Here is an 11611-nt window from a genome sequence, read left to right on the forward strand (position 1 = left end):
CGTAGGTTGAACTAACTGCAAGTAATTTACTATCCTTACCTGTAGAAAGTAGAAAAAAACTGGATGGGGATTTGCAAACACCCCAATCTTGCATATAGCTTGCAGAGAGCCATATATATTAGGAGCTGCTATTTTGCACTATTCTGTTTTCAAGCGGTTAAACATTTTTGTGTCACAAAAAGCTGATTTTTTAAAAATATTAAGGCATTTTTTAAGAGTTCACAAAGATATTTAACTCTTAAGAACGCTTCCCTTAACTTCCCTTCCAGTATTATTTCTATTTTTTAAGCATAGCACCACTCGTAGTACCCAGAAATCACAGTGCGACACATTTCAAAATTAGTTATGAAGTTTACCTCAGTTTTTAAGCGGACCAAAGAAGCCTTGTTTGTTAACCTGGTCAAAAAAGAAAAGAAACAAGTTCCTGAACTGGACATTTCATGTTATGTCCGTCCCACAGGCTGTAATATCTGTAATGGAATTATCCCACATTGTTGTTGTGACTTGCTACAAAAAGTGAACAGTGGTGACATAGAAGCTGATGAGAACCTTATTGCCTATCTGCATGAGCAGGAATTGATCAGACGTAGCATAATTGAACAACAAGAGAGAGAAAGCTGCGAAACTATCACGAACGACAGTGAAGAGGTAATGAGCATTCAATCTTCCATGAATTGGAGGTACAACTCGGAAACTTCCTCAAGTGTTGAATCCCCGGTCACTGCTACGATCAACCCATTATACGTTGTACCGTTGATTCCGGAGGTCTCTTCAAAAAAAGAATTGATGAACGAGCGATTGAAACGCTCTGTTGAAAAAACTCTGAACAAATCTGTTAATCGCCTCTCCGTAAACGTCAAGACCCATGAACCATTTATCGTTATGCCAACCGCCTCAATAGTCCCTACAATTAACTTTGACCCAACAGTCATGTCAAGCCCAAGCGCGAAAGCTCACATACCCAACGAGCAAGTAACCGCGAAAAAAGAGCCTGCCACCAGCCCCAACCTAGTGTGCGAGCTCCCAGTATCACCGGAGCAACAGCAGCTGTGGGGTCAGAGTTCAGAAAGCTACAGAAAAGGTAAGGACAAGAACGGCAGCAACGATAAAATGGACAAAACGCATACACCCAAAATTCTAACGAAATCGGAGTTGAGTTACTGGCAGAAGGCAAGCAACCTTGCAAGGCTTGAATACACAAAGTGCAGAGAGATAGTAACTGATCTTAAGATTGGTTGTGAAGAGTATCGCAAAAAAAACTCTAACAAGACAACAACTAGAGCTAAAGCTAGTGCAAAAGTCAAGGGACTGTTCAAAAAGGTTTTACACTGTAAGTTTCCTGCCAAGGGTGCTACATCTTCCAAACACAACCCTGGTGAAGTGCAATGTTGTGGCTTTAATGGGCTGGCAACTGCAATGGTCAGATACGAAGATGCATTGGCACGCGAGAAGAATACATGCCGCAAATACAAGCGTTCCCTTCACAATTCCGTCTGGTTCGACGAGCTTATAAGACAAAACATTAATGCGAATCAGCACGACAGCAATGCGTCAGATGTTATCAAGACCGAGCTTAACGGTGTGACAGAGCGAATGTATAACGAAATGGCTCTGATCATGAAGTGTCAAAAGAACAACCTCATCGCGATGGTCAGGTTGGGCAAGTGTATCAACTACGGATACGGTTTAAAACTGGAATACGAAAGTACCACGGATCCGGTTGAGCGGGAAAAGCTCGCAGTGCATTGCCAGGTGTACAATGACAAGGTAGCCAAACACTTTCACCAACATCTGGATAACTTGGAGAAACTGCAGAAGGATTACAAAGATGAGGTGGTCTGTTTCTCTCGGCTCATCGGACAGAAGGCGGGACTCTACCGCCGCATGTATGAACCGGACTGCCGCTCTCACCTGAAAGTTAAACTGAAAGAAGAGGTTGCCTGGGTACATTGTTTGTACGTCAGACTGTAAATGGCACGTTTCACATCAGCTTGTGAACTAGGCAACATAATTGCCCGCTCTCTAAAGCATTGCATAAACTGGCGCATTACCGGCACCATGACCATTATTCCAATATCCCGCAAGTTTTGAATCCCCAGCCTCTGCTACGATCAGTTCGACCGCCTAGTCCCTATTATTAAACTCGACCCCATAGTCTCCCCGTGCCCTAAGACGAACGCTCATATACTCAGTGAGCTAGTACCCTCGAGAACAGAGCACGCCACCAACCCCAATTGGTGTGCGAGCTCCCAGTACCATCAGAGCAGAAGGACCTGTGTGGTGAGAGGACGTACAAGAAGGACTACAATAAGTACGGCCAAACTAAAAATCCTAAAGTCATGCGCAAAGCTGAACTACACCATTGGAGGAAAATCAATGCTATTGCGCACTCCGAGTCTACCGGATGTCGAAGAGTGATCCAATCTTTTATGAAAGGTTCAAAACTATCCTGATCGGAGGGTTTCCACAAAGTAAAGGGCAAGGCAAAGAAAACAACAAAAGCCTTGTTCCGGAAACGCTTTAAGGGTGAATTGATTATAGGACAATCACAGTCTACTGCATTGAATTTGGGTAAAGATCCTTGAGGAAGATAACAATCCTTTGACAGCGATTGAGTCTACTAATGATGAGCGCTCCAGAAAAAAGCTGGAATCAGACTACGCGCTGTACAGGGAGAAAGAGTTAAACAAGATTCAGAGAAGACTCACATTAATGGAAGCAAACAATAAAACGTTGGCTCCGGAACTGGTGCGCTTCTCTAACGTCATTTCGGCAAAGACTTCCTTGTACGGCACCTTAGTCAAATGCTTCATTCAAGATAGTAAGGGGTGCCTGTCCAAAATTAACGAAAACACCATATGAGTCAAGTTTCATATCATCAGGCGCTAAACCAGGCCTTTCTAATCTCTGCAATTATCGCATTTTGCATAAGCTGGTGCATCAATCGAACCTGCTTCAACTGTTTTTTATTACCATTATATTAGCTTACCAAAGATTAATATTCTTACCTTTTAACCGGCCCCCCTCGTAGTACTTATTTCTTGCAACTTGTAATAGTGTTAGGTCGAATTGATGCAACTGTTGCCTGCCTTCTTAGGGGTTTTTTGATATGGTTCTTGATTGTCACATGGAGTAGAAATTTGTGTCGTACAGTCCTAATGATAACGGCATTGACGGTTCTCGTTTGGTGGAACGAGTAGCTCATCAAAAAGAAAATGTTTCAGTTTAATTAGCCCCCATCTCCCTTGATTGCGGTGCTCTTAAACTAGTAATTTATCCATATTGTTTTTGAATTCATAGTTACATGGAAAACTATTCAGTAACCTTCTTTTTTTTAAGTTTTTAAGGGATGATCATAAGAAAAATATACTTCAATTACGTTCGTTATATATAGTTGCGGAAAAAATAAAACTTAAAACATGTGAGGAAACTTTGAAAAAACAAAATATGTTTAACGTCACAGCTTGTAGATGCAACTACCAGGAGCCGGTTTTGAGACTATAATGGCACTATCCAGTTCTGCGGCTGTAATGTCTGGATACTGTTTTTTGTAGTATTGTTCGATCAGTGCGGTTTTCACTTGTTCCACGTTCCCATTGGGTCCACCTGGAACAAGGTGCACAGTTGCCCCCCCCCATCCTGCCCCCGTCAGACGCGATCCGTACGATCCATTATCAAGTGCAATTCGACATATGTTATCTATTTCTGGACTGGAGCATTCGTAAAGCTCCGCACAAGAATTTTGTGACTGGTTCATGAGGGCGCCAAACTCTTCGAAAAACTCTTCATCTCTGTTCAGCGTGCTCCGCTCTGTCATCAGTTTCAATGCTTGTAGCACTCGTAAGGCTTCTGAGAAGACGTGTTTCGCTCTTTGGTACAGTTTCAGTACTTGGAACCTGATTGGAACAACAGTCAAGTACGTGCGTGTAAACTCCTCTCTGGAGCAACCCAGCGCCTGTGCTGTCTCGTCTACAGAGAACCCTTCCTTATGCGTTCCAAGTGTCTGTTCCACAATTTCGAGCATCTTCGCGAGTCTCTTTATCCCCTCGTTGACGTTCCCATTCCATGGACCGTTGTCATCTGGGCAGTAGACGTGGTAGTATGCGTTTAGGAAATCTCTTAGGTTACCCTTTTCAAAGCCGGAATCTGGCCCGTAATTTAGCGCGACACCGCATTTATTCGCCATGACGTTAGCTGCGACGATAACTTCTACGACCCGCAGGTTGTAATGTACTGGTCCCGTCTCGTACTTGTTTGCCACGACGAGTGTATTAGCAATGACAAACTGGACCTCGTGGGTCTTCAACTCGGGGAACTTGAAAGGCGTGGCCTCTAATTCCGGTTTGAACTGGACAAATAGTGCGTTGTCCTCCTCGCCACATACGGTCGTCGCTTGGTCCATACCACCATTGTTGACACCTACATAATGCTCTGCTATTATAGTTGCTTCAATGAGGTCTCTTTTGGAGAGTTGGAAGTCAAGCCCCAAGTTTGCCTTGATGACTGCCAAAGTGACTGCGCATATGAACGCTGTGGATGATGAGAGACCACTCCCGACGGGTACATCGCCCTGGCAGAACACTTCGAGCCCCACTAGGGGTCTGTTGGCAAACTTTTCATGCCAGTTTTTCTTTAAGTAGTTATGACCAACGAGCAGCCCACATTTGAAGTAATTCGACCAGTCTGAAACGGACGGGTCCACACTGATATCGTCCCCATTCAATGGAAGATCAAACTTCCTCTGAGCAAAACGTGGGTCGACATTGGTGAGTGTGATCGAGGGATTTTTCCCGTCTATCACACGCACCGCCAACAGCATATCCACGTCAATTGCGAGGGGCAGTACAGAGAAGTCCGAATAATCTATGTGTTCCCCAATGACATTCACTCTTCCTGGAGACCTTGAGATAAAATCTGGGGAGTGCCCAGGGTACGTCTGTCTGAACCTTTCAATCACACTTGCACATTTCTTGGTAAGTACAGTAGGCACATCTTGCGAGTTAGCAGTAAACGTTGGAACAAACATTTGCAGTACTGTTTTAATGATTCCTTCAAAAAAGCTTTGAAAGAGGAAAAAAGGAGGAGTTGTTCAGTTACCAAACAACATAAACTAGCAATCAATCCGAGGTGAGGGGTTGCAATGGAGTTTATAATAGGTTATTATCCCTTTTACAATGACTAGGTGTCAACTATCACTGCCCCCCTTCTCTCTTTCTTCTTTTTTCGTTCTTTAAATTTCAACAGTGCCAAATTACGAAATCAAAAGGAAAACCCAAAAAAAAAAAGAAGAAAAAGAAATGCGAGCGAAGTTAAACCTGGAGAAGAAGGACACGAAAGCACGTGTTGTCATTATTTTTGAATACGTTCTTCTGTGTCTACCATCTTCCCCAGGTGTTTTGCATGGGTGCAGTTGAACTGGGCTTGATAGACCCGAGGGCCCCAACACAACATTTGATTCGCGCTCTTCTCACGTCCCCATCAGGTGATTTCCCCTTTGGGTCGATCTGACAGCAGCTTCCTCTCCATTTTTTGAGGGGGCGGGACAAGCCATGGGAACCGGGGGACACTGCTCCGTTGGTTACCCGTTCCCTGCCACGTGACTGCTCTCTTTCCCCAGGAAACATGGTTGCGCCAATTTCAAGGCCATGAAATGCTCACCTCACCTTACCATCGATGTGGATGACTACTAAGGTCAGGAACGTCTACCCCTCCCTCCCTCGCCACTTCCTTCTACTCTGTGGTGACAATGCACTGCGTGGTGTCTAGTGCGGGGCACTGGAGGGGAAAAAAGCAATAAAAAAAACGTTCCTTTTTTGATATTCGGAGGACTCTCCTCCGAGCAGCAGGTTTCGGATTAGTGTCCGCCGCGGGTTACAGCTTGGTTGCTGTGTGAAGGGTTTAGACGTTGTGACAGTAACAGGGAAGGGGGGTTGTCAAGCACGGAGGTAGACACTCCGAAGACGGTAAGTTACACTAGACATGTCACAAACATATATAAGCACAGGGCGGGTCCCGCTATCCGGTATTCAGTTGGGTTCTATCGTCCATGTGTAGATTTCTTTCAATGTGGTTCTCAAATAAGACTTGGTACCAAGCTAGAAATAGAGACAAAACAGATCAAAATCCCATAATCTAAAACAGCTATATTATTATTATGACTAAACAACAAACTGTCCTAGTTACCGGTGGTGCCGGTTACATTGGTTCCCACACCATCGTTGAACTGATCGAAAATGGTTATAACTGTGTGATCGTGGATAACCTTTGCAACTCATCCTACGAATCTGTCGCAAGATTGGAGGTCTTGTGCAAGACGCATATCCCATTCTACCATGTTGATTTGTGCGATAGAGAACCAATGGAAAGAATCTTCAAAGAGAATAAGATCGACTCTGTTATCCATTTTGCAGGTCTAAAGGCAGTCGGGGAGTCCACTGAGATCCCATTGAAGTACTACCACAACAATATATTGGGTACTTTGGTGTTGTTGGAGATGATGCAAAGATATGACGTTGAGAAATTGGTGTTTTCCTCCTCCGCTACAGTGTACGGTGATGCTACAAGATTCCCAGACATGATTCCAATCCCAGAAGAATGTCCAGTGGGGCCCACAAACCCATACGGGCAAACTAAGTTGGCCATCGAAAAGATACTCGCTGATTTGTACAACAGCGAAAAGGAGACTTGGAAATTCGCTATCCTTCGTTACTTTAACCCAATCGGCGCTCACCCTTCAGGACTGATCGGTGAAGACCCACTGGGGATCCCCAACAATTTGCTCCCCTACATGGCTCAAGTGGCCACGGGTAGGCGTGAGAAACTGAACGTCTTTGGTAACGACTACGATACGAGAGACGGCACCCCAATCAGAGACTACATCCACGTTGTCGACTTGGCCAAGGGCCACATCGCCGCTTTGAAGTACTTGGATGCTCGCCAAACTGGTAAAGGTATTTGCCGTGAGTGGAACTTGGGGTCCGGTAAGGGATCTACCGTTTTCGAAGTGTACCGCGCATTCTGCGACGCAGTTGGTGAAGAAATCCCTTACGTGGTCACCGGGAGAAGAGCCGGTGATGTCATAAACTTGACCGCTAAACCAGATAGAGCCAAACAGGAATTGAAATGGCAAACTGAGTTGGACGTCGCTACAGCTTGTAAGGATAACTGGAAATGGGCCACTGAAAATCCGTTCGGTTACCAGTTGAAAGGTGTGAAGGCCGATTTTTCGACTCATGAAGAACAATACGATGCTAGGTTTATCACCATTGGAGCTGACTCCAAATTCCAGGCCACCGTCGCTAACTTGGGTGCCACTTTGGTGGACCTCAAGGTCGACGGTGAATCAGTCGTCCTGGGTCACAACTGCGAAGCAGGCTACCTGACTCCAGACACTTGCTACGCTGGTGCTACTGTGGGGAGATACGCGAACCGTATCGCCCATGGTAAGTTCCAACTGGATGGCGAAAAATACCAATTGACCATCAATAACGGTGTTAACTGCAACCACGGTGGTCCAGGCTCCTTCCACGCCAAAAGGTTTTTGGGTCCCTTGGTCCAAAATCCATCCAAGGGTATTTTCACAGCAGAATTCATGTTGATCGACGAGGACAAAGAAACTGAATTCCCAGGTTCTTTAGAGGTTCATGTGTTCTACAAGCTGAATGTCCTAACCAAATCTTTGGAAATTGAATACACGGGTAAGGTAAGTGGTAAAGCTACTCCTATAAACATGACCAACCACACATATTTCAACCTTAACAAGCTTTTGGGCAAGGGTACCATTGAGGGGACTGAACTCCAAGTTGCAACCAAAAAATCTGTAGAGGTCGACAAAGATACTATCCCAACTGGTAAGATCATTGAAAGAGATATTGCTACATTTGACGAAAAACCAACTGTTCTAGGTGAGAAAACCCCAGAATACGACTACAGTTTCGTCACGGAGGAACACTCAAAGGACATTGACACCAGATCCAAGAAATTACAATTGGTTACCAAGGCCACAAACCCTGAGTCCAAAGTAACTCTAGAGGTTTTGACAACAGAACCATCTTTCCACGTTTACACTGGTGACTGGCTATGTGCCGGATTTGCTCCAAGAGAAGGTTTCGCTGTTGAACCTGGCAGATACGTCGATGCCATTAACCAACCAAGTTGGAAAGACTCTGTCATTTTGAAGCCTAATGAAACCTACGGTTCTAAGATTGTCTACAGGTTTTCTTAGTGCGGCTAGCACATCTACTACAATCCTTTTTGTAAGTCAAGACATTTGTGTATTCAATATTTAAATTTATGAAGTTATTTGAATGATAAAAATAATAAACAATCATAATGTTCGTCCAAATCTAGTTCGTTTTGTGTTGGATATTGGAAATCAGACTTCGTACAATGTTACATTGCTTATCGTCATATAAAAGGTGAATACATCACAATACTGTATTTCATACGATAGAGTGTCGTGAGTCCATTTCCAAGGGGGATTCCACAATTTATCCTCACAAAGAGCATCTTTGATGTCATTTTATTATTTTAATGTTGCGTGAAAGCGCGGTATTTCCTGAGCTTTCATTGCGTCTTAAATTACGTTACAAAAACTACCGAGTAGAAATGTCGTACACGAGGAACTTTGGTTCTGGTGACAAACACTAAATTCCTTGTGAAAGTCCTCGCTTAGGAAATACCTTCACAAGATCAAAGACAGGATCAATGGTCTATATAACATACTTACATGATCGCAAAGAATATTGTTTTACCACTTTCCATCCACATGTGCTCCGTTTTCTCTTAGTTATTATTCGTCTTGTTAAAGCAATGATGATGCAGAAATTGTATACATCCCCACTTTTGATGACCAGTCATTCATTTCGTAAAACATACTTGGGTTCTAACTCAAAACGGAGTACCGTTGGATCAATATCTACAATATATTTCATTTTTCTTTGGGTTGGCTCTCAAAATTCGTAATATCTTTTTCAGTTATCCCATTTATGATAGAAGATTCCCAGTTAATTGCCTTCTCAAATCCATTAATACCCCATTGATAGTTCCTGAAAACCTCTTTCATTTTCTCGGGGGAAGTTTCCACAAAAGGACCATGTTGTACAATGTCTTGATCTAATATTAAGCCGGCAATAATTGCAAATTCAGTATTCTTCTCACCCGTGACACCTTTGATAGCATTCCCATTCGCGTTGTAAAATATGGTGGAATATTGAGGGTATTCCTGCCCATCGACCACAACAGAGCCCTCCATAACATAAAGGAATGCGTTGTAATTTTCAGGAATTTCCTGAACAAAATTAATCCCCTCCTTATCAGAGATGTAGTGGTAAAAATCGACAGGTGTATAGGCCAACTCTTTCACTGATTCGACACCATAGGACTTCCCACTGATCACCTTAACTTTGAGGTGTTCGTTTGGTTGAGCAATGGGGATTTCTGAAGCCCTCAAGTTTCTGTACCGTGGAGGGCAGTCTTTCATGTTTTTGGGCAGATCCACCCAAAGCTGTAACCCAACTGCAGCTTTGGCATCCTTCGTCAACACTGGGATTTCAGAGTGCACTATCCCCTTCCCAGCCGTCATAAATTGTAAGTCACCAGGTCTGAGAATCCCTTTGGAGCCCGTGAAATCCTCATGAGCAATCATTCCCTGCTGTATATACGTGATCGTTTCCTGTCCATGATGAGGGTGATCCGGAAACCCAGAAGGGTGTGAAACTGTGAAATGGTCTAGTAACAAAAAGGGCGAAAAGTTTCGTTGTCGTCTCACCCCAATAGACCTCCTCACTAATGCACCTACACCTTCTGCTTGTTCCAAAGCCCGGAATGCTTTCTGAACTGAACGGAACACCTGCGCCATCTGGAAAATGCTGTGCTACACTTTTGTTCTGAAATGTGGAGGTTTATGGAGCTGGTAGAGAGTAAAAAAATCGCTATATTTTATAATCAGGGAGACAAAACACTGCTCCTTTTAGATAAAAAGTCACTGCGGTCTGATGGAAGTGAACAAGTGCAGTTCACGACAATACAGAAGCCCTAATGTAATAACGAGCAGGATTCACTAATATTAACCTGTACATTTACGACATATTGATTGGTAACCTGCTCAAACTAACTGCCCTATTATAAATGATTACAGTTTTCCAATGAGATTTGTAAGTTTTTATGTAAGAAATAATTTTTTGAAGTGCAGGGCTTGAAAACAGAGTGTGATATTGAGTTTCAGTGCGTTATAGAGGGATGCTTAGCCTGCTTGGTTTAAAGGGTATTGGATCTCGTTTCCATGTTGCCGTTCTTATGCGCTCTATTAAACGCGTACTTACATATGGAAATAGCCTGCGCTATCAATACCACCTATTCGATTTGCTACATGCAGTCCGCAGGTTGAAAAGTTACTTGTTTTCGATTCAAGATCTACAGATGAATGTCCTTTTGCTCCCCCCAAACCGAGTTTTGTTCTCCTCGATTCAAATCATGCCATGCATACTCTCAAGCCTCGAACAGTTTTATTTCTTTCCTTGTAGTTTGTAACGTGTAGCTCTTTGATTCTATGTAGTTTGTAGAAACAGTGCAAACACGGGTAGCTCAACGAGAAAAGTATCACAGTCTCCTTCACCAACTGACACCAAATAATAAGTTCTAACAGTATTAGATAGTGCGCTAGGGGAATATAAAAGTGAAGAAATATACAAGGAAACTCACTGATACTGCATACATGACCTAGAACAAAGATTACCCAAACTAAGGAGTCTCAGTGTTTTGTTTGAGGACCTACAAAAAACCTTCGATGAATACGCAATCAAAATTGTCGACACCATTTGGAAGACAGAAGAATTCCACTAGATAAATCTCGTCTTCAGTATGGGGGACTGAAAGAAGAATGATATGCCTGCGGTTGTCTTTCACCATGATCTTGGTATTTTTACGTAATTGTTAGTAGTGCCTGTTAAATTCAAGATAGCTTTTTACATTGCATCCAAACTGTATCACCGATTAGTAGATCCATCTAGATTCAATTGTACTGTTTCATGCATTAACAACTGATGAGCCAGTGGGTGTGGTTTCTTTGACATATGCTACTATCAAGACGCACCAGAGCCCAGCCAGTGCTTATTACAAATGGCCGCTCAACACTACAGCAATCTCCGCTTATATTTAATAGCTGGCGTCTAATCTTCAACTCCGGCTTTTTTAAAACGGTTAGCATTTTTGTGTCACAAAAACCATTTTTTTGACGTATAGAAGATTTTTGAAGTACAATAAAACTATTGAACTCTCAAGATCTTCTCTGTTCTCTTCTTCTTTCTTCTTTACATAACACGACCCGCCGTGCAATAAATTCACATCGTACGACAACCAAGCAAACTACTTAAAATGACTTCCACCTACTTCTTCAAGAATTTAACTAGAGCAACGAACTTTGTCACAGCGACATTCGGAACAGTTTTCCAACAGAACAAATCTGCTGCGGCCAAGTTTGACATTGACCAGTACGTTCCGCCCGACAACTGCACTATTTGCAACGGGGAAATCTCCTGGTGCTCCTGCGACCTGTTGATGAAAATCAATAACAATGAGGTTGAGGCCGACGACGCAGTGATGGGATATCTGA

General features: G+C 43.2%; 4 protein-coding genes across 4 annotated transcripts; 2 read left to right on the forward strand and 2 right to left on the reverse strand.

Annotated features, from left to right (window-relative positions):
- Positions 1–345: 345 nt before the first annotated feature.
- Positions 346–1971, forward strand: KNAG0K01360 (uncharacterized protein; the record flags this gene model as incomplete). The annotated part of the gene is made up of 1 exon (XM_022610449.1): positions 346–1971. One exon carries the CDS (start codon positions 346–348, stop codon positions 1969–1971), a length of 1626 nt encoding a protein of 541 aa, XP_022466745.1.
- Positions 1972–3457: 1486 nt separating this feature from the next.
- KNAG0K01380 (uncharacterized protein) lies at positions 3458–5026 on the reverse strand (the record flags this gene model as incomplete). Its single annotated transcript, XM_022610450.1, has 1 exon — positions 3458–5026. The coding sequence occupies one exon, from the start codon at positions 5024–5026 to the stop codon at positions 3458–3460; it is 1569 nt and encodes a 522-aa protein (XP_022466746.1).
- Positions 5027–6154: 1128 nt separating this feature from the next.
- GAL10 (bifunctional UDP-glucose 4-epimerase/aldose 1-epimerase) lies at positions 6155–8224 on the forward strand (the record flags this gene model as incomplete). The annotated part of the gene is made up of 1 exon (XM_022610453.1): positions 6155–8224. The coding sequence occupies one exon, from the start codon at positions 6155–6157 to the stop codon at positions 8222–8224; it is 2070 nt and encodes a 689-aa protein (XP_022466747.1).
- Positions 8225–8929: 705 nt separating this feature from the next.
- On the reverse strand, positions 8930–9859 carry KNAG0K01400 (pirin family protein; the record flags this gene model as incomplete). Its single annotated transcript, XM_022610454.1, has 1 exon — positions 8930–9859. One exon carries the CDS (start codon positions 9857–9859, stop codon positions 8930–8932), a length of 930 nt encoding a protein of 309 aa, XP_022466748.1.
- Between the last annotated feature and the right edge of the window lie 1752 nt (positions 9860–11611).

The sequence above is a fragment of the Huiozyma naganishii genome, chromosome 11 (genome assembly GCF_000348985.1).
Source record: "Huiozyma naganishii CBS 8797 chromosome 11, complete genome".
Lineage (NCBI taxonomy): Eukaryota > Fungi > Ascomycota > Saccharomycetes > Saccharomycetales > Saccharomycetaceae > Huiozyma > Huiozyma naganishii.